General features: G+C 34.2%; 1 protein-coding gene across 6 annotated transcripts; it reads left to right on the top strand.

Moving 5' to 3' along the window:
- The first annotated feature begins 9,420 nt into the window (after positions 1-9,420).
- On the top strand, positions 9,421-19,927 carry LOC100645669 (rotatin). Of its 6 annotated transcripts, none has more exons than XM_003394103.4 (31): positions 9,421-9,877; positions 10,062-10,269; positions 10,545-10,683; positions 10,766-10,950; positions 11,108-11,281; positions 11,360-11,511; positions 11,624-11,882; positions 11,970-12,128; positions 12,212-12,316; positions 12,376-12,897; positions 12,977-13,197; positions 13,289-13,526; positions 13,602-13,811; positions 13,902-14,108; positions 14,210-14,383; positions 14,462-14,597; positions 14,660-14,884; positions 14,976-15,237; positions 15,331-15,506; positions 15,582-15,824; positions 15,892-16,115; positions 16,200-16,493; positions 16,578-16,818; positions 16,921-17,089; positions 17,176-17,372; positions 17,448-18,181; positions 18,361-18,565; positions 18,672-18,883; positions 18,951-19,091; positions 19,193-19,322; positions 19,396-19,927. In XM_003394103.4, exons 3-31 carry the CDS (start codon positions 10,554-10,556, stop codon positions 19,662-19,664), a joined length of 6,594 nt encoding a protein of 2,197 aa, XP_003394151.2. In that variant the 5' UTR covers positions 9,421-9,877; positions 10,062-10,269; positions 10,545-10,553; the 3' UTR covers positions 19,665-19,927. The 6 variants fall into 6 exon arrangements, with proteins under 6 accessions (XP_003394151.2, XP_020724079.2, XP_048260463.1 ...); XM_020868420.2 differs by having other exon boundaries at positions 10,504-10,683; XM_048404506.1 differs by lacking the exons at positions 9,421-9,877; positions 10,062-10,269 and having other exon boundaries at positions 10,351-10,683; positions 18,675-18,883.
- Positions 19,928-24,404: the final 4,477 nt, after the last annotated feature.

Genomic DNA, 24,404 nt, shown 5'->3' with positions numbered 1-24,404 from the left:
TTCTCTATCCAAATTCCCTTTTGTTTTTAATTATCTTCGTAAAAATATGAATTTGCTTAAATATATCCGCGGTTTCTTCACTTATCAACGTTTCGTTTCTTCAAGATCCTAAGGACCATCGATACTCGCCTGGTAAAGTATTTGATATTGATCCGCAAGGGGCGAGTTAAACGAGTAAATAGAATTAAGAAAACTAGATCTTAAATCCTAGTGGTACGTTAAGCAATAAGCCACGCTGGAAACGATACATATCAAGAATTGCCTGTCCGGTGTTCTCAGTGTCGATACACGACATTACACACCGAACGAAGAATAAGATCGAAGCAGAATTTCGAGGCTCGATACCTTTTTCATTTACGTAGGAAAATAATAACACGAAACGCAGGGAAACGGAATTTCTCGGTTCTTTCGCCACTCGATTTCACTGAATTTTACGTCGGAAGATTAGCCCACGTCGTTCGCTGTCTAATGAATTTTCATTGGGAAATCGTATTAGAAATATTTTCTTGCGTGATCTAATGCGTACTATAGCTTCGACCGAAACGTCGGTAAACGAAATATATAAATTCAGATATTTGCGATTGCAAATTACGTTTTTATCGCGGTCCGTTATTTAAGGGTTTACTTCTGGCAAACAGAGTATCGCGAAAGCTGAAAATTTCCGAATAATTTCTGCGAAATGGCAAACAGATACAAAGTGAATTTTTCACTAGTAACGGAAAATATTACTCGTAAACGGTATACTATGTGTAAAATCGTACGAAAGTAACGCAAAAGTGAATTTTCCACGAAAATGTTCAACTTATATGCGATATATAGAAACAACAAATCAAACCTGCTTTAATCGATTTATTTCGACTTGCAAATTCGCTAAAAGTAGTCTGTGTATATAAAAGAAATATCCAGTCGAGAAGTATCATAAAGTACATACTGTGGCGAGCGGAAAAACAAATTTGAAAGCTTATTTTATCGATAATCGTATTACAGTTTTAGAGAACGGAATTCTATTTTGCAAGAGTGAAACGAATAAACATACTATACATATCAAACTAGTTAATCGTTGGTAACAATGGTGAAAAGTATCTAGTTCAAAGTTAATAGATCTTCGTACGTAAGGTATCATTTCTTAACTTTCTTTTTACCACAGTTGTATAGCTTGAAATCGAGTGGAAAGTTAGAAGAGTGAATTATCAAAAGGGAAAGTGTAACCGTGGAAAAACCAAGTTACACGAAAGCGGACACGTTAGATAATTAGAATTAGACGAAGATATTTTGTTATTCCAGTAGACTGAAGACAATCCGCGAAATAAGAAGCAGTATTAAGCCGATATTTTCCCCTTCGTTACACGTGAATCACCCCGATGTGTCGCGTGATTTACGAGCATAATAAGCAGGTTCGTTGACTGGATCAACGATATATGGCAACCGATCGACGAATGTAAAAAGTGTATAAACGATTACGTTAGAAATCCACGAGACGAACGAAAGAACGGTAAAGAGCGGAAAAGCCAAACGTGGAATTTTATTTCTGACGCGGATATGCGCTAAATGAAGCTAAGCTCGCGGGAAATGATTGCATCGACGTCGCGAGGAAAGCGAGTTAAAAGCGAGAGGGATAAAGAGAAAGTGGAACGGGGAGGAAGAAAGATGGAAACACAACAATGGGCCATTTTATCGAAAAAGCCGGAGAAAAAGAGCGCCGTGAGGCAATGCCACTTTTGTCCGGCTCGCATTTTCGCTAGGCCCTCGAGAGACTGGCCTTTGACAGAACACAAAAGGCTATTGTGCGATGACCCGTTAAAAATCGTTGTCCGCCTAATCGGCCGAAGGTTGATTCGATAAAACGCTAAAGGGCAAGCCGGCGAAATTTGCATCTCGGTACACGCAGCCCGCGGTGCAGTAAATCCGGACCTCGATAAAATTCCCCGTCGACAGTCGACAGTCTCGGCTTCGCTTTTCCGCACTTTCCCCTCCGTTTTTCCACGACCTTTCCTATCGGCTCGATTAATTTCACCACCGCGACAGACCGCAGGGACGATCGCGGCTACAAACGATGTGCCGATTATTTTTATTCATTTGCTTATTTGTTTAGTTCTCCGTCGACTTGCCGACTTTCGTGTCGACGCTTGTTTCGCGTACCACGAAACAAAGCTCGTTTGAAGTTTTCTTCTTCTTTTCGATATGTGGAAGCTTAGGCGTATTCTCGCCAATCTTTGAATCCGTTTCGAAGCGAGCTTTGCTATGATTTTTTATTGATTTTGATTTGTTTAAAAAATTGGACAATTATTTAGGAATTATTACGCGGATATTGTCTTGCGCGATTGAGTTATTTCTAAAGTTGAAATTTACCTTCCGCAAGTTAATAGTAACTTCGTTCACGTAACAATAATAAGTTCAATCGTATAATATGAAGCAAACAAGATTTTAGAAGTAGATTTTATACATTAAAAATCAGGTAATCGCTTTATTTGACCCAAAGTTAAAGCAGAATGATCTACAGCCTGAGGTAATTCGTCAAATCGCTAATACGATTGCTAAATTACGATTATTTTCAACGTGTAGTTCTTTCAGACAGAGTTCATAGATTTTTGCTTTTTACATACATCTGTTAGATCGCGTGCTTGCACGAATAGAAAATTCTGTTCGATCATAATCGTTTGCTTGATATTTTAGTATAATTATAATTATATATAATGGATAGCTATAATTATCATGTTTCGCGTGAAACTGACAGGTGTCCCAATGCTTACGAACCAGAGTGTAGTATCTGCTCTCGCCATCGATGCTGACACGATTAAAAAAGCTGAAACTTCGTAGGACGATCGTTTCAAAAGTTTCCATTCTCAGAGACGAAATAGACTTTTAGATGCACGTCGAAGCGAACTCGTGCGATTTGCATTTATTGCGAAACGCAAAATCGCCTATCGGTTACAGTACGTTCTCCGGTAAATAAAAGCGTTACCGCGATTATTTGCAGTCGTTGCACGAGTTACGATAAGTCAACGTTTAACGTTTGATCGTCGAAGTTGCGCAATTTTGAGTAGCGCTTGACGCTCAGCTAGGCGATTGCTTAAAGACATGGCGCGCTGTTGATATTGGTAGCTCAGCCAAAAGAGCGGATCCTGGTTAAATAACCATAGTAGTAGAAGTTGCTTGGTACCGAGAAAGAGGGTTGATATAATATTTGCCACTCTCATGATTTGTTCAGTAGGAGAGCGTGTAATCAAAGCGGCTAGCCCCGAAGGAAGCGGAAAACGCGCTTCTTTAGTAGAAAAGTTGGTAGGGCTCGGTAGATTAAAGAAAATATTTTCTCCCGATCAGCCGACTTTGTTATTCTCCGTCGTAGACGATCGAGAAATTGTACGTAGCGCTTGCAAATTTCCCCAACACGAATACTTTTTCATAGGATCACGCGCGATATATATTTTCCCTGTGTTTGACGTTTATTCGATCTATTTAGACGCGGACTATGCGACAAGGAAATTCAGTGAAACTCGAGTGGGCCTATTTCGCGATCGACGATTCCATTAAGCAAGACTGCCCGTACGTAGCTCAGGTATCGAATCTCGAATGAATCGAACCGATTGCCGAAATTCTGGTGGATCGCGTGCGATCGAACCGACTACCTTAGGGCCGTATCAAACTAAACGCTATAGTTCAAAACGAATACATATCATTAGTTCTTAACGAGGCGCGACGTAAGTATAGCTGTAATAAAAGAGAACGAGAACAAAAGAGAAACGATAACATTAACAACTAATTTATTACACATTTACCGCATCTTATATACATAATATACATACAAATTGATATATATGTATATATATATTGTATATACCAGATATATGTATTATATATATATAATATATATATATGTATTATATAATATATACACGTGCATACAAATCGGTGAATAGGTGATAAGGTTTTGCTAAGACGATAATCGTATCGGCGATCGTATGGATCGCAAAATAATAGGAAAAATCGGACGAAAGTGAACGCGTAGATCGTGATCCACGCGATCGTCGTCAACTGTACAGCGACGTTGAACCGAAAGAAAAAGGACGATATTCTATCGACAAAGATCCAGACAGTATTTTAAAATGTCATAGATAGCTTAGTTCTCTACGTATTAATATATCTATTCCTACACATACTTACATCACTCTCACACGCACACAGCGAGCACAGGAAAAATCGTGTTGCGAAAATCGACGAGAAGAAGGTGGTAGGTTTACCACCGACGCTGATCGATTTCTGTCGGCGAAGGAAACGATATTATCCGGAGGCAAAACGGAGACGCGTGCTCGCGCACAAATACACACGAATACTGACACAAGATACAGGCGTACACGCGTACACATAAGGAATATTATATCGTTGTCGATGTCCTAAGATTGTTAAACCGGGAACGCGATCATCGACACCTCGAGATCGCTCGGGTGCCGACGTGTCGCGTTTCCGATCGTGTAATTCACGTTTCAATGATATTTATTATTTTTTATAATAGCGTATACCGTGTATGTGTTTTCTGTCGTGATTACCCACGTTTCTCCTTACCTCGATAGATGTTTAATAACGCGGATAGGAGAAAAAGGAACAACGACGAACGGAGCGAGAAACACGGAGAAGAGGAATGAGGAGGAAAAAGAGATTCGATGCTCCCCATGGCGTCGAATCTCGTTCCTCCACTCTGTAATTTTCCAAAACGCTCCGTTGAAACGTTGCTCCTTCTCCTAGCCCTCCCTCCAGGAGTCTTATTAATTCCCTAATTATTGTGTTGTTACTTGAAAATCATTAGGCCGCGATAACGAACCGCGGGCCCGATTGTTTAACTGCATATATGATCGTCGACCCTGGTCGTTGTCTACGTAACCCTTTCGCTGCAAGGATGCTTCTTAACCCTTCTTAATCGCCTAAAGAGACAAGCTTTCGCGTCCGACAGAGGGATAAAGCTTCAAAAACGACAAAAAAACGGAAAAGAGAGAAAAAGAAGAAAATATGAAACAGTCAACCTTATGATCTTTAGAATACGAAAAATGAAAAGGAGCAAAAAAATTAAGCATTCTTTAGAGACGTTAAAAGTCGTCGTCCGGAGCGCGTAATTTCGTCGTCGTTTTAAACAAGGTAGAAAAAGTTTCGATGTTCACTAACGTAGTTTTAAGCGATCGTTTTTAAGTGTGTTCTTCCGATTCAATCGTTTAAACTAGCCAGCTCGCGAAGGGTTAAGAAGATCATCGAACCCTTATCCATGGATCGCAGCGTCGACAAACGAAAACGTCGAGAGGGACGCGTTCGCGTTTCTGTCGGAACGCCAGATCCTTCGAAGCGAATCAAAATTCCGAACAACGTTCGAGGAAATCGAATTTGGAAGTCGTAAGCAGTCGAAACGTTAATACGATGACACGACTCACATCCACGATATCCGTCGTTTATGAATATTCGGATAGAACCGTGTCGTTGTTCAAATCGTCTACGCTCATCCTGTGTAGCGCGCTTCATTGCGAATTATAGCGCATCTGTGACGGATGGTCGTTAATTACGCGACAAACGATCTCGTGTTCATTTTTCAGTTATTCCTTGAAATTATTTGCTCTCAAGGTCGGCTCTATTACGTTCGTAGTATTTTTATTCCGATCAAATCGGTGATTCAACGATCGTTAAATTTTATCTTCCGTTAAAGTTTCGACGCTGTTAAACGTATATTTGATTCTTTCGAATCAATCGATGTGATATTATTACGATGCTTCGCTCGATCGATTTATTATATTTGGTTAACGCAATCGACGGACACGTTCCGTGCGAAAGGAGAATATGTTACCATGGAGGTGCGATCCGTCGAAATAAAAACAGGCTCGAAATAATTAACGTGTCTCATTATTCGGTACACGATCGTGTGCATCGTCGGAACCACGATGTACATGTATCATCGATGTATTAAACTTCTGTGTACGTATAGTAACAATAAAGTCATTGTTGGCGGAAAACTCGTATAATTTCTACGAGCAGAGTAACCGCGTTGCAAGCGTGAATTTTAGAAATTCTACAGAGGTAAATTTTAACGCGTATCGACGTATCGAAACGTATTAACGATCGTATTAGTAAATACGATAAAGATGTCTAACAACTGGACGTTCATTTCGAAGAAATTTTATCCCTTCGTTTCTCGATTGTAATGCGCGTGATTATTCGATGCGTTTGTTACAAGTGGCGTGTGTATTAGTTACGTAAAAAGAAGCGATGTCGTGCAACAGAAAGCAATAAGTTGTCTTGCGTAGAACGAGCCTGAACACCTAGTCGTTGACTGATAGTACGTATATAGTTTAAAATAACGAACAAACGCGTAGCGCACCTACCGCATCTCCATTGTCCGATTTACTAAACGCGATTTAATAATATTTCGCGATGAATTAAAGATAATTTAAGCAGAAGATAATTAAAGAAATAAGATAGATAAATATACGCTGTGTTACTTTATCTCGGTATCGATCATCGTTTCTTGCGCACATATAGGAGCACGGTATTGAAATCCTTGTAAACGTTGCCAAAAAGTGTGATTCTTATCATTAAACAATTCGGAAACGCTCGTCTCTCGTTCTACTTGAACTGTTTCAGACGATAGACAGAAACGCGAGCTTCTTTTATCGCTGTGTTTTGATTAATTCCGTGGTTTTGATGGAGGAAATTCGTTGCCAGTCAAACAGTCTTTTATTTTTCTTTCTTACGAGTGAAATTTATCACGCGAAGTACAAGAAAATTTATCAGAAACGTTAGTCTATGATTCCGTGAAATTGATCGCACATCCACGTTCAATGATACGCGTATTATTCGTTCGACAGAATCAGCCCAATCAGCTACGTTTATTTAGATATACGCAACAAGTTCGATTTATTGCTCGCTGGTAATTTCTAACAATTCCTACGCGATTCCACGAACAGATAAATTTAGCGTGAAATTGAGTTGAATAAATATTCGACAGGCGTCTTACATTTTCATCGACTGAAATTAGCTTCGCTCTGCCGATTGTCCAGCCAGCGTTTCACCTCGTTGGCTAACAGTTAATTAATTACAATTATCCGAGGAATACGTTCAATTTATCGTCGATCACGCTTGCTTTACCATCAATCGAAACCAATCGAGCGAAACGCGGATTGCCTTGTGTCGAAACGTCAATCCCAGATCCAAAGAGGATGTATCGCAAGCTTTGAATCTCGGTCGGCCGAATAGGCTGAACAGGCGGTTCGAAATAATTCGACGTCTTTTCTCTCGTACTGTGAAAACGAGAGCGTAAAAAGCTCGCCGATCTTTGCACGCTCTTTCAAGTGCACGAAACTGCTTGCGCCTGCCGATTAGGTATGTGTACTATGTACATGTAAACGGTATCAACGAATTAGACCAAAAGTCGTTTTTTTACGAAGATCGAATTTATACAACAAAAGAATAAAAAATAAAAAAATAAAAAATAGAAGAAGAAAGTGACCAAAGTTGAATCACGGTCGCGTTTCTTTGAGCAAGAGCAATGGAGACGCGGTGGAGAGAAGATGCACGTTTCGTTCGACGCGTACCGCCGCAGGAATTTCGAGGAAAACCTTAATACGCAATCGTAATAACGAGAAATTAGACATCGATACACGTGTATACTTCGCTGGCGCATCATCGTGAAACGATGTAATCGATTCGCTACGATTTGATGCAGACGTGCGCTAAAAAATACAATCTCACGCCTCAGCTCGTTTCCATTCGATCAATCACTTGTTCCGACGTTTACGAGCTTTACCGTGTCGTCGTATCCTTTGTTATAAGTTTAGCCGCTCTTAAGTTTCGTACACTTCTATTGGCATCGAGAAGTTCTCTATATAAAATCGAATTTTCGGAGTTTAACTTCTTTCGTGCCACGCAACAACATCAACACGTCGATAGAAATGTTTCTAAACCGATAAACTATATTTCGCGGTCTGGATATATATACGTATATTTCATCTTTCTTTCTTCGTTTAAGTTTCTTAATTTAACAGCGATTTAACGTGGTTACTTACGATTTCATAGACCATTAACAGTCAGTATCCCGCAAATAATAACACGGTAGTACAGCTCGTAAGATCGAGTTAGATTTCGATTACGTAAAATTGTCGTGTCATTGATTTTGGTGATTGCGCGATTCTTTTCTCTTTTTCTTTCCTTTCTCTGCTTATTGCACGGCTGATATACCGACCTATTACTTAGAACAACGGAACGAACTCTGAAAGCAATAAAATTTGTATTCGTTTTATCGATCGCTTGAACTTGTAACGTCCTATTGATTTATGAAATAGCGAACGACCCGGTAGATCATCGATCTCACACATACAGGTGTTCTTAACCGTACTAATATATGCGTACATTTTTGTAACTATTGTATGTATTGCAGCGTAAGAACCAAAGAAATCGGTCGTTGTTTATTAAAATCAATTGTAACGATGTAAGCAACGTTAACCGAATCGACAATTTCGAACGAATACATCTTTTTTTTCCTTCTTACTTTTATGCCGCTAATATGATCTTGTGAAAGGTTTATAGTACTCGTATCATAAAAGATATATGATTAAAATTTAAATATTGTAAACTAATATATATATATATTATGTGACACTCTCTCTCTCTTTTACTTACATTCTGTATATTATTTGCCAGAGTCTTGTAAAGAATGCATCGTTTCTGTAAAAGGAAAAGGAATAAAAGTAAATAAAAGTTCATTTTTATTTTATAAGTTGTAAGTTACATATATATATATATATATCTGTCGCGTGAATTCCAAAGAACTAGATGCATTTTTACCTGTAGAAATTAATTTCGCATAAAACCTGGGAACGTGGTACACGTGTTTGTAGGGAGAAGATAATCCACGATTTTGCTTTAACGTCTTCTCCGTATCAGACACCTGCATAAACTTCTTATCAAAAATGTACAGCGTTTGTTTCACGCGAGAAAACAATTTATATAAGTTCGCGCTAAAACGAGCGACTCGTACGAGCGCCGGATTGAACAGGAGCGTAAAGAGAAACGGAAGAAAAGGAAGTTTCGAGACCGGAAAGAGAGAGTGAGACGCTCCCGAGACGATTACCAACGATTCGATGGTTAGTTTTAATCCTTTTTGTACGTTTATATGCAGTTAAATGACGTGTACATAATTATCTAAATCAGTGTTGTGAGATTAATGCGATTGTAATACCTACACACCGACCCCATTAGTGGAAGGCATGTGCTTCGAATTATTATCCTTGAAATTTCGTGAGGTGATTAAAAGGTCCTTTCGAAACGTCGTTGTTGCCTTGATGTCGTCGACTTGAGACAAACCAATTTCCATTATTCTTACTAAGTAATTTCGTATTTAAAAGAAAATGACAAAGTAAGAACTCTTGTTTAGGATAAAGAAATTGCGTTTACTTTCGAATCGATGACATTAGGACTATCTTTTTATTAACTTTCTATTAATACCGAATTCCTCCAGTTAATTTTATTCTTATTGCTATCAAAAATATCCGATATCTTTCTTTTACCTCTTTAGCCAGTTTCCCCTCTGAAGAACAAAATGAATTACTTTCAATTTTGCTTTCTTTAGTGCCATCTATATATTACGTATCCATAGTTCATAATTGAAAGTCACGAATGGCAGTAAACAGGAAATGATTGAACCTGACAGGGAATGTATCGTTACATGTTGAATAAAGGAAGACAAATAAAGAAATCGGTAAATCTCTAAACAGAAATGAATCAACGATTCATTCTGTAGTAAAAAGATACAACAGTGGCGACAATACCGTGAACGAGCTGCTGCAACCGTGAACAGATGCAAAGAAAGAAATTAACAACATGAGATGAAAAATCTGTGCTCTGCGAGGTAAACAAGATGTTCCTATATTTAGAGTTTAATAAAAAGCTATACGCACAAATTATGTCGCATAAATGTATTGTTACATACATTACTGTCTTTCATCTATATTTGCATGAAACTTTTATGCCAAAATATCACATGTGATTACAGTAACTGTATATATATATATATATATATATATCATTTATAGGATATAGTTTGGAGGGGCCCCTTTTCAGGATACTAAACTCAAAAAATCTCAGTGAAGATTCTAAATAGAAACGCCCTTAAGAAAATCATGGAACGTGGGCTTGCTTCTTCCCTGGTGAAGTCGTATTATATCGTGTTGATACTGCATCAAATTCGATTGAACAAATATTTCGTTGATTTGCGCGTGCGCGGGAAATTTAAATAATAAGGTATATAGATGAGCATACGTTTAAGTTACACTTCAGTTTATCTTCATACTTTCACCGGTAGATGGCATATAATCATAAATGAGCTAAAGTCCCATTTCCATTGATACATTGAAAGCTATAATACAAGATAAACACGAAAGCTTCTAATCGAATATTTCGACAATTTCACACGTAATAGAAATATAATTTTTATTGCGTTTATATATTACATAAAAAATATAAATTTATACATAGATTTAGATAGAATGTAACTTTTCATAAAAATGTGGCCATAGTTACCCATAATGCTCATGATATTTGGCGGTGAAATATTCAAAATAGTTGGAACAGTTAACCTAAAACGTGACAGTTCAATATGTATTAAGCAGATGTCAAACATGAGCGGAATATCAGCGGCACACGTTAGAAAATTAAGTAAATATAAATACTTTACCAATTTTTTATTATATGGTATAGCAAAGCAAAAGATGGGCATAAAATTTATCAATCTTTCCAGGTCATAATATCGAGGAAATTCGATTGAGAGCACTAGATAATATTATTTCAAAATACAATCTTGGTTTTGGTTGCGATTGCGATGCTGTAAGAAAAGAATTAATAACAAAGTTATTTAACTGGTTTTCATTTGAAGTCTTCTCAGAGATACAGAAGGTTTTAGATTTATTACTTCGTTTATTAAAGGTACTTAAAAATTTAGTTTCATTCATTCATTCATTAATCAATGATTCAAATACTAACAAGCGATAATTGTACTTCTAATAATTTAGAAATTATAATATCTCACAACAAAAATTATATTTAAAAACTTATAATTGCATATTATTATATATTTTGTAAGACAGATGATAGAATTTACTTAAATACATTTGGTAAATTAAGACTTCAAAATGAACTCCAGGAATTAAGAAGGAAATTAGGTTCAGAATGGTATGAAAAATTAAATGAAATTGAAGAAGCTGTTCTTTGTTCAGATAAGTTACAAACAATATCATCAAACTCAAAAAGTATAAAGGTTCTTATATCTACTTTTAATTTTAACTGTATTTGTAAGTATATTGAAACAAATTTGTCATTCAAATTTCTTTTTAAGGATGCTAGCTGTCCAACATTAGGATTTATCGATTATGACAGACATAGAACACGTATAAAAGATTATGAATATAATGGAAATAACAAAATACATAGAAAAGAAGATCATAATTTATCTCAAAGTGGGCTTACTACTACCTCTGCTTTGAACAGGTAAATACCCTAAATATGTTTTTCACAGTATGATAATTATATATGTGTAATCTTTTTATTTTGTTTTATATAAAATTTCTTATATTTTTTGTCTAATACATATAATTTATAGTACAGTACCATTTGACTTAACATTAGAATGTGGAGATGGAACCCCGATATCTAAAGCTACCGAAGGTGGTATTAAATGGTTAATCATGCCATGGCAACCTTTAGTCACTTCAGATAGAGGTGTCTTAGCAGCAGTTGAAGAAGCCCTAAATAATAGCTTAGATGCAAATCTTATATTACATACATGCCAATTTATAACAAACGTGATGATGCAGGATTTTCCAGCAGAAGTTTTTCTTCAAAGACCAGCAATTGTTTTTGTGAATATTTAAGCTTTTCATTAAAGTGTTATGATATTGTATTGATATTTAATAATTAGTATTTAATAATACAATATTAAATTTCAGATATTACATAATCTTTTGGAATCTAGTGTAAATAACACAAATGCCAATTTTAGAAATATAATACCAATGGTATTGAAAACACTTCACAAATTAACACGATCTTTAAGACTACGAATCTATTATTACTGTGAACCGTGTATTGCAAATAAAAAACAAAAAGTAAATAAATACAGTTTAAATTTAATACTTAATTATAATACTCGAGTATAGCATAATATATTGATAAAGAATATATTTTTCAGTTATTGGCAGAAAAATTAAGCAATAATGTTTATTCTCCTTCTGAAACGAGAGATAGTCCTGATGGAGGATTTCCAGAAGTTAATTATCAAGCATATCAATCTACTGTAAGTATTTAAATACTGTATAAACATATTTACCTACTAATGTTTTGTATATTATTTAGGGAACAAGCGAAAGAAGTCAAAGTGTATCAGATAATATTGATGATTCTATTTTACAATTACAACAAATGCTTATACCAATCTTTTGCATTGAAACTTTAAAACATGTTATATCTCAATTGAGTATTTCTACTAATTCAACACTTATATTAAGAAGTACTAAGTATGTAACAGACGTAATATATGAACTGGTACAAGTACTCATCATAAGCGTCATGCCAAATGTTTGGCTTTGCAATGATGATATTGCTTTAAAAGTAATTGAAGACATGAAAGTATTATTTGGCATGCTAGGAGACGTCATAGAATATTTTGGAAATTATAGCACAATAGATGATTTTAGAATAACATATTTGCACCTTATAAGTATTACAATGAAACTTTTAAGCCACATAGTTCCTCTAGAAATAGCGGATGTTATCTTCCCTAAATCACTTAAAACATCAATATGTGTAGCTATAATGGATGCTGCTATTTATTTTTTATACCCAAAACTACACTCTATATTACAAGAATATGGCCGTGTATGTAATTTCTAACTTTTTTTTAACTAATTAAAGAAAATCTTATTAGTCTAATAATTTATTGTTGTACACTTAACAGCAATTTCAAGGTAGCGATGAAATTATATATATTAAAACATTCGACGAAACAAGACTGATAACAAAGTCGATACAAGCAACTATATGCATAATAAAAAATACACCTAATTCATCTCATTCGGAAGTTTTAAAAATGTTGTATGCTTCAAAATTAAGTTTACCTTATCACAAAAATTTTGGTATTATTAAGAAAACTATCGAATTTTTACAAAATATGAATAGGTATATTCTTTTTGTGAATTATATGAATTTGAAAATTTTATCGTTGTTAAAACAACTTAATTATTGCGTTATAATTTATTTAATGTTTAAGGTATTCTCCAAGTAATGAAGACCAAACATTAGCTACAAAATTAATATTAAGTTTATTAGCAAATGCAGATACTGATATACAATATGCCACATATTTTGAATGTCATACTTTAGTTAAAAGTATTTTAGGAGTAGAATATAACAAAGAAAAGTTATCATGGGAAAATCTGGCATTTTTATTTGAATTATCTGTGTTAATTGAAATCATATCCTATGGTGTAACACATGATGACAAAAGGGTAAGATGAAATCTTATGAATAAATTTGACTTAAATGATATGCAATCTGCAAACAATTATTTATGTTTTTGTTAGATCAAGGAAATGTCCGAAGAGATATTAGTTTACATATTAAAAGGAAGATTACAGATGGGAGAAAATGGATGGTTAAAATCTCTAGAAGCCATAGTACAAGTATTACCTTTTTTACAATGTCATGCTCATCCTTCTTCAACCTTAGGTCAATGTGTAACAAAAATCTTTGATCCTGATGTTTCTACTAATATACAATTGCCATATATCGAGGTAATATGTCATAATTTATTATTGGAAAAGTACATTTCTTATATTCATAAGTCTTAAAATAGTTTGAAAAAATACATGTTTATTTAAAAGGTTTTGAAAGGTAATTTAAGGTTCTTATTTTCGTCGGATGAGGATATTAGATACGAAGCCGTTTGTAGATTGATTTGGCTTCTTGGAAAAGAAAAGGATTCAGTTAAAAAATTACCACGATTATCATCCCTACACGATTTACCTCTTAGCTCACTTTGTATATTTGATCGTCAAAGGGTTTTTAAAAGATCTGAAGGCAGTTATCAGGTTACACATTTTATTACATTTCATACATTTAAAAATTATTCCACGCATTGTAAATTTTATATATGGTCAATACAGGAATAATACAGTCAATGTTTTTACAGAGGAGTAATTTATTATCTGTACTTGAAATGCTAAATGAGCCGAATGTCGATCCTAAAATACGTAAATCAGCATTAGTACAAATTAGCGTTATGCTTACAGATTCTTCTTTACACAAGTTATTTATTACTGAAAATGGATTATCGTTGATCTTGAACATATTTAACAGTGCTCTAGTAAGATTCTATAATATCTATGCTATATAATTCCTTGAATAATCTTTCTCATTCTACCTGAATGACATCATTTTTTAGGTTGAAAAAGAATATGTTAATTATCCAGATTCTGTCATTCCTATAATTACTATACTAAAACTACTAGCATCCTCTGAATGTTCTATACGTCAAGATCTGTCCATTCGTATTAATGTCTTGTCAAATATAACCAGAAGTAAGTGCAATAAAAAATTCAAAATAATCTTTATTGCTATATTACTAAAAAATATTTTTTAGGTCTTTTTCTATTTCCAAATAATGAATGTATTAAAACTGATGGTTCACAACTATTATGCTTATTACTTTATAATGATTACATTATGAGATTGAGTGAAAAATATACAGAAAATTATAATCAACTAAATATTTCTTTGCCTTATATTATTGTATCTAAAATGAAATTACCATTTCTTTGTAAATCGCATTGGAAAATAAGTAGACATAGACGATCAGATATGTCTGGTAAATTATAGACTTAATTAAACATTTTAAATATATTGATTGTTTATATCTTAAAGATCAATATTATTAATCTGTAGTTCTTATTTTCTAGTTCTTCATGGCAATGACTCACTGGTATTAACATTTATAAGACAATATTGGATATGGGAATGGAATGGTGGTATAAATGTACTTTGGAAACATTTTAATGATCTTCATGATTCTAATATATCAAAAAAACTAAAAATTCTAGAAAATGAATTTTTAGTCTTACGTTTTAGCTTTCCTCATTATTGCTGTCAACAACAACTGTACAATATACAAAATTCAACTACCCATGATTCAGTTTCATGTGCACTTGACTACCTTACAATGTAATCACTATTTGCGATACTTTTATAATAACCATTTATGATTTGATTTTTTTGTAAAATTGTTATTAATTCACTAGTAATTTTCTTTTTTAGGCATATAAAACTTTATAAAATGGAAAAATGTGAGGAAATAAAAGATATAAGCCTATTACCATGGGAACAAACGTTCGAACGATTTTTACTTTCACAACCTGCAAGTAAAGAGGATTGTGATTTATTTGTTGAAGTTTTAAATTTTCTACAGTTTTATATCAATATTACAAAAGATGGTAAAATTTAAATAATTAATAGAATTTATGTATCATTTGAAACACAGTGAAAATATTTGTATTGTGTTACATTAGGAAAGTATAAGTGGACTAATAAAATAATGACAAATATAACTAAATCTCTAACCGAATTATTAAAAAGCTCGGAATTAGATAATCAAAACGTACATCAATCTATATTGAAGTTAGCTGGCACATGTTCAGCCATAGGACAATCAGAAAAATCTACTTTAGAAGACCAAGACGTTTGGCTACACTTTATTGAATTAATTGTCTCCACTTTATGTTTAGGAGACCAACAACATTTTTATAATTTAGGTAAATTTCTTTTTTCCACGATATTATATTTTTATCATTTAAATTAAAATAAGTCAATTCTTTACAGCGTACCTTGATTGGCTGTTAACATGTTTAACATATTTAATTGGAAAGTGTCATTGGACGAATTGCAAAAATTTATTAATATCATTAGGAAATACATTAATCGAACTCATTATATCCTTTCATGGAGCTGGAACAATAAGCTTTATGGGCTTATCTATAACCAGAAATTCTATTATATGTCTCAATCATTTGTTATATCAAATGCAAATAAACTTCAATAAAAATGTAAGTATAAATAAAAGTTTAACATAATTAAATATTTATATTTATAATGATACTATTAACAGTATATGATATAAATATTACTAGATTTTTGTACAATTTTGGTATGAAGAAGATCGTATGTTGAATTGGTTACCTATGTTGTGGCAAAATCGAGATCCTTTGGTTCGTGCTTCTGCTTTACAATTATTAGCAGGTCTAATGAGTAATTTACATACAGCTTCTCAATTATTGAATTCTATAGCACTGGCACCAAGCGAATTATGTCAGACATTACTTCAATGCATTATCAGTAGAGAAGAGTCATGCATTGTTAGGGAACAAGCATGTTGTGCACTTAGCAGTTTAATAAAAAATTGCAATTCTATCATTTTTCAATATGTAAGTAAATATTATATCTTTCTATTATGGTAAAAATAAATTCTAAATATGATTCTTTGTTTACTATTATACTCACTTATGTAGATGGATTCTTTGAAAGCAAATGCTATTTTAATATATATAGAACAAAACAACACTTATTATGAAATAAGTGTACTATGTTCTAATATTTATATGTCTACTTCTTTGGACTGTGATCGTATGAATAATCAAGAGCAAGAAACTGGGAAAGTCCCATCTATTCATAGCATGCAGTCAGGTTGTACATCATTAGTACCACGTGCAATCTCACATCTGTATAATTGCCACGATGAATTACAACCTCGTATGTGTACTTTTTAAACACTTTTTTAACTACTGTTTAAACAGTTGAAAATAATTTATAAATTAAATTGTATGACTGTAAATATTAATTAATATTTTTTAGTTTCTGTCAAAGAATCAACAACTACAGAGACGGACAATTATTTACAATTGGTAGCAACACCATCATTGATATCAGCTGTTTGTAGACTACTAAATAATTTAATACTTATAGGTAAACAAGAAGTTGTTCATCAAATTTACGAACATTCTATTGACAAATATTTAATTGGGTAATTAAACTAGTTATATATATATATGTATATTTGTGTCTGAAAAGATTTTAAGATTTTTCTAATATATACTTCAAATTTTGTAGATGCATCAATGAAATACCTAAAGATATCGAAAGTAAAAGGAATTTAACACATTACTGTGACATATTGGAAATGTATATCAGCATTTGTACAGTTTTAACAAACTGTATTACAAACAGTAATGAATATTCTCTTGTAGCTAGCTTTTCAGTTGACTCACTTTACATGTTATTTTGTTTTTTAAATGATGATTTATATTGTAAGTTAAAAAAGAACAGATTCATTTGTGTATGTATGCAGTAAGTTTTATATAAATTAAATAATGTTTACGCAGGTAATAACACATCGCAATTGATATCTGTGCGAAATAAGCTCTGGACCGAAATTTTCAACTTTATAGCCATACTTTCATTAACAGAAAATCAACATTTTGAAACGATACAGACCGCTCTAGAATTGCGTGGGCCAGAAGCTGTACTTTCATCTATCTGTGTTGCAATGAAGGATTCTAATCCAGAACTTCGCATCAGTGCTATAGGCTGTCTCGCGTTTCTACTCTCTCAAGAAATTGAAAAAGATTCTTCAGGAAAAAGTAGCATCTCATTACAATCAATAATGGATACTCCTTTAACTCGATTGTCAAATGACAATAAAAACAATTTAAAAGAAATTGCATCTAATGTTAATACATTTTCTCTACAAAGTACCAATATGCATTCAACAAAATCAAATGGAAATAAAGATCCTCCTTTAATTTCCGAAAAATCAGCAGATTATGAAGTTGAAGGAAACGAAATTGCTATGAGCAAAGAACTTTGTAATATTTTATTGCACTTATTTATAGCTCATAATTACAATCGATCGAAGAAGAATAAGAAATTGAACGAGGACAAGGATTTGATCATAAGCGCACTTACTAATTTGTTATGTGTATCAAACGCAGCTAAACAGGTCGCATTGGAAGAAAATTTACCTGACACAACTTTAATGATATTGAAAGAATCGTATGTGAGATTAAATTTACAACCTTTCGAACTTTTCAAAAATCAGATTGACCGTGAAAAGAAGGTAATTAGATAAAGTAGATCTTGAAAAAAGTATTTTTTAATTTATATTATTGCTACAGTGATCAACCGAGAGATTTCTCAATCTCGAAAAAAAAAAAAATATTATTCATACACGTGACGGAATTCCCAACATCAGTCTTAGAGATTGTAACAAAAAGTTTTCCTCGTGTTTTTCTACAGATTCATCCGTTACTACGCGACATGAATGCTATTTTAGTATTATTAATGAATTTCATGTACGGCAGTACAGAAGTTAAAGTAGCTCTAACGAAAGCAGGACTAGCAGATGTATTACACAAACTATGGGCTTGGATTGCATTAAATAAAACAGTTTCAACTACCGCTTTGAAATTACTAGCAACCTATACTACAAAATGTACTACAGGTATCGTTAAAATTGAAATATACACTTACTGCTAAATGCTAAATATTAAACGAGTAAAAATTATTTGTTAAATATCTTGTGCTACTTTAATAATTTAATTTTTCAGCAGCGCAATCTTTGACGTTAACGACTATTTTGCCAGGGACAGGACTTAGAAAAACTCCTAATACTCTCGCCCTTATACATGTTATTATACAATTAGTTTGCAAAGAAATAGACAAAGCTGGTCAACTCTTTGATAATCATAAATTACACTTTGCATTTCATGTTTTGCGAAATGCAATACATGTTCATGAATGTAGAGTATCAATTTCAAAGGTAATTTGATATTTTTGACGATATGGATCTCCAAAGCAACGTTTATTTATTAATACAAATTTCGTAGAGTAATCTCCTACAATTTTTTACAAAAATACATCCAATTACCACGAAACGGACAAAACCATGGCCACTTGTTGAATTATATTGCTTAGAATTCTTAATTGACTTTACTTATTACGAAGAGGGCCAGTTATGTGTGCCAAAGGTAAAATGAACTTCTTAACTTATTTTTTTAATTTTTTATTCTTCAATATCTGAAAAATATTTTTATACTTTTTCATGTGTGTATACTAATCATTTCTTCAGGCTGTCGACGGCTTGGATGTTTTGTTACAATTGTCAAAATACTCTTCATCATCTAATAGAATTCTTGCAATTTCCATATTGCGCAATCTCGCGTTTAACATGACCAACCGACCACGATTACTTAGTTCAGGTAAATTAAGATACACATGCTTTCATATCACGTTACATATTTAAACGATTTTAACATAATACAAAAATTTTAGTGGATTTTATTAATGTACTACATGACATATTTAAAAATGGTTCCCTGGTCGAAATTAGAATAGCAGGGTCTATGTTATGGTCTCTAATATCCAATAATCAGAAAGGAAAATTAATTGTACGAAGTGCTGGCTTTTCACAGAGTATACAGGAAGCATTAGGTAGGATTACACTATTACATGTAGATGATAAGAAAGAAGAAGAAGATTTACTTAAAATGCTACAATATATATTAAAAATTCTTAGTCCAGTAGATACTAAAGCTGATTAAGATTAGTGATGAGAGAAAATAATTAAATACAAGTAATTGTACATAGGAATTGAAATATCACTTTACATTGTGTGAATAATATTTTATTAACAAAATTTGTAATATTTTTTATAGAAATAGCTAGAGGATATATGTAATATGAATTTATAAAATTTGTATACATATTACTATTATAGATATATTTTCATCGATGTATTTTTATGACTAACAATGCGATATTTTGTAACATATTGAATAATAAAAATTATTTAATAAATAAAAAATGATATTGTTCACGAGTTCAATTACTAAGATCGCGTACAGCAGTATGCAATATAGATGTTAAATTACAATGGTGCCTCAATTTACGTGAGTCTTCTTTTTACGGGGTAAACTATAACATAATTTACGCGGCCAGAAAATGCATTTTCCTAGAAATTTTAAAAGTAACAAGTGTATAGAGTAACTTATTCGGCGATATTGAAACACGTCAATACTGCATGTGATAAAGATAAAAGTACATTACGTCGTGCTAGTCATCATATATGTGTACATATTTTTCCTTTCGTACGGACAGACTTTATTTACGCGATTTTCATTCGCGTAAAACGAATCTACATGGAACAGATGCTCTGCGTACATTGAGGGACGAGTGTATAAATTAATTGATATGACTTTGTGTAAATCAGGTTATTTCATGCTACCGACAATATCTATTTCTCGAGTTTCATTTGCGCGCTTCCAATGATTGAAGATAATGCGGCTTAATTGCTATGATGATAGCATTTCGTATTATGCGTTAATTAAATAAAATGTGACATTCAGAAGTTAAATAAGAAATAAATTGTCAATATTTACGGAATACTGGAGAATTGCCTACGTTAAAATGAATTTCGTTTGTAAACATTTAAATTATCAACTGATGATCATCGCCAGTATTTCCGAAGCGAAGTAACAGCATGAAATTTTGTTCGAAAAAAGAAAGATTTATAACGATAAATATATATTGTTTACTGGAATCCTATTGAAAATGTCTAACTCAAATATATTCCATCAATTACGAAACTTAGATTATTAAGTAATATCTCGAACAGATAGGTGTAATGATCCAATACTCACGCATAAATTATTGTTTTTGCACGTTTGTGCGTCATGGCAAGGAGAAGAAAAGAGAGGATAAGACAACAGGAATAAAAAATCATGTAGATCTTTTCATAAACATCTCCTGTATGATTTAGATTTCAATGCGGAACTGTTACATGCACATAATGTCTTACTTCCGTTTCACGCAGATTGTTCGAAATATAAATACAGGAAATCGCTTACGTAATGCTTAAAAAAAATTTATCTTCAAAGATAAAAATATTTGAAGTAAAATAAGCTTAAGCAATTAATGAAACATCTGTTCCAAAATGGTACGCGCGTGTCTTAGTTCTTTCTTATGTAGACCGTTAAAAATAAAGATACAAGAAATCGTTTATGCAATGCTTGAAAAAAGTTAGGTTGAACGCAGAAGTATTTTAAAAGAGATAAATTTAAAGAATTTATAAGACATCTGTTGCAAAAGCGCTTCATGAATGTTGTAACAGCTTAACGGCATCATAGAATAACGATCCTCACCTGTTATATCAGAGAGTAATGCGACATGGAATAACATCTGAAAACTAATATTTTACATCGAGAAGTTGACTGATTAATCCGTTCGAAGAAATATCTCGAAAATTCATCGGAAGAACTTACTAATCGATATAACCTCCTCGCGGATGTTACTATGTTACCTCGAAATGTAAGACGAGGATTGGATAATCAATCGTTAATAATCGAAAAGGTTCAATTCCGCTACTGACTTTCTCTTTCCAGAACAAATATTTACGGAGGCAAATTTCCGATATCTTTAGTATTCTAAGAAATAATTAATCCCACGTAAGACATTTTAAAAGGCATATTTATTTACATACAAAACGCTTCTCGTCTAAGGCATCAAAATAACAAGCTAAGATTCTCGCAAAATCGTTAGGACATTACATCATATTGTAAACGTTCAACGCGTTTACATCAGACTGTCGTGACTTTGATATACAACGCTTCAAGTACAGGATGGACCGCGATTCACTGCAGAAGCGTGACGATATGAAAAGATTCCGCGGTTTAAAATAAATCAAAAAATCGTAAAATAAGTTCTTATCGTACGGAGCTTTAATTATAAATATTACTACATAACAAATATTATTAAAAATATATATTTCAGAAACATGATACTTGGTACAACGAAGACTTGTAACCGATTACTGCAATTTGTTTCGAACCGTACAACTTCCCACTCCATGCTCTCGTATTACTTTTATTACTATCTTACCCTACTTAAGATTTTTAAACGTCCAGTTTGTCAGCTAAACGCGCGTCATATTAACTTTCATATTAATGAAACTCCTATCGTTTAAATAAGAGATCGTAAGTAAAAATCGTGCGGATTGTCCGACGAACAAACGAGTTCCAGTATCCTGCACATTGATAAAACGGCCGGTCGGTGATAGAAAAGAAAGATAGGACGTTCCTCCGAAGCTTCGATTGCCATTCAAGCTACGGATCATCGATCGATAGATCGTTAATTGGCCATTATTTGGTTGCATGGATTGGCCACTTTCTAGGACGTGGAGCTGCCCTCTCCGCGTTCGTTGCACGCACGGAGGAACGGATTTAATGAAAGGTGGTGCTGTGGCGTCCGTGCGCGTTCAGCATTGTGTTCCAGCACGGCTGGTCACGTGACCGTCAAATGGATTTGCGTCAATGGTGACCTCCGCGTTCGCGTATCTGCCGCTCCGCGCCCCGCTGTTCCGCATACCCCATGGGCCTCACCAAGAGACCCGTGGGACCAGCGTGCACGATCGCCAGAGATGAGGTAAGAAAGCGTCTCACGGGACGCTAAAACTGGATAGAAGCGATGGCTAGCAGGCAACGGCGAGAAAAGAGGATTTTAAACCGGGTATACGCTGAAAGCCGGGAAATAGGAGATTTCGTTGTGAGGGAAGATTAAACGGGATTGGATATTACGGGGAGACGGTGACGCGGAAAATAGGAGGATCGTTGGAATATAGAGAAATTTAGTAGTATGGCAGGAGGAATAAAAGGATCGCTAGAAGTGGGAAAAGCAAGAGGAAAAGGAGGAAGGAAAAACTTAATAGCGGAAATACAAATTGTTGGAAGGACTTAGAAAGTTAGGGATTGAAAGGAGCGGAGGGACATGATGGTAATTGAACGTGCGAAACAAAAATAATAACTGAAACGAAAAGAGAGGGTAGTAAGATGTTCTGCGATAAAGTAGAAGAAATAGAGAGGTGGAAGATTAGAAAAAGCGAGGAAGATTGAAGGGAAACAGAGCAGGATGAAACAAGATAATGTTAATTGGAAAAAGTAGACAAGCAGCCAGGGAAATCAATTGAGAAGGACCAAGCGAAAGACGTTTAATTCTTCACGAAAGTTGACTGATCGAAACAGTAGACACGAACAGCTAAAATCCTGTTTATTCTATGATCTTACTAGCGTTTCTTTCCTTTCTTTTTTTTTTCTTTTTGCTTTCCTCTTATTTCGGCCACGCGCGGAAACGATATATCGTATGGTAGTGTACACACGTGCGCAGCAATGACGCACGAAATTCGTTTGCCAGCAAGCGACAAGATCGCGAATATTCGTATCTGCAGCGATTTTATGGGATCTATCACGTTCTTTCCATTTCTACCATCTTCTTCCTTTGTGAAATTCAAGGTCACGGAATCGTTGCTCAATATCTTCAACACGGATCACCGACATGATCATCGTGTTCTATTTTACGTCATATCGACGCCTACGACGAGAAAACCGGAGAACGTGTCGTTGATCCGCTCGAAACGACTTCCGTTCTATACGCTGCCAACGATTTACAGTATTTTTCCTCTGTTTGGTTAACAATTTTGATCAATAAGAACTCAGAAAGCGTGAATTATCGGAACAAACAGCTTCTATGCTCTGAAAAAGCAAATAACTTCGGTCGAGGACTTTCCTCTGTTTCGAGCGGAGATGAGTGCTCTCCCGTTCTGACGTGAAAACGCTCGCGCGTGTCAGCTGGCGGAACGGAGTCCGGTTCTTTCGTACTGGCCTCGAGAAAACCATTGCTCGAAATCGAGCTCCGAGTCGACTCGAGCTTCGTACGAGTATAAGGAGAAACGATCTTCGATTTAACGCTTCATCATCGGGCATTTCTTTCTCATTGGTAAAAAGACCAGTTCGTTATAGTTCAATAAACAGTTGGTACATTACGTTTTTATTCTAATACGATTACGGTCAACGTTACGGATAATATCGTAACAGAAGCAAAAACAATGAGAAATAGGCGATAACAATTTAATAACACTTGCGTCGACATTTTTAATGAGGCTTCAATCTGATTTCAAGTACCAATAAGATTTCAGTCTGATTGAAGATACCTACGTATTTACTACGATAAATAATTACAGTCGGTCTTGCGAAGTTTAAAGTTATATATTTGTACCGGTTGTATTGTCACGGAATAATAATTTTCCGTTACGTCAAACCGTGTCTCCCCTAAGACGATTAAATCTAAATATATTACGTCGAAAGAGGAAACCTAAGGAGTTCTGTACCGCGTGGCAACGAAACTTACCAGCCCGGTTTTAAAACTCCAACGGATCAACGAGCCATCGAAATAATCGAGTCGCAAGCTCGCTGAAACATAGCAACGACCGTATGGCGTATAAACTCGAGAGA

The sequence above is a fragment of the Bombus terrestris genome, chromosome 3 (genome assembly GCF_910591885.1).
Source record: "Bombus terrestris chromosome 3, iyBomTerr1.2, whole genome shotgun sequence".
Taxonomy (NCBI): Eukaryota; Metazoa; Arthropoda; class Insecta; order Hymenoptera; family Apidae; genus Bombus; species Bombus terrestris.
Note: the sequence above shows the minus strand (reverse complement) of the source record. Positions and strands in the feature narration are given on the sequence as shown.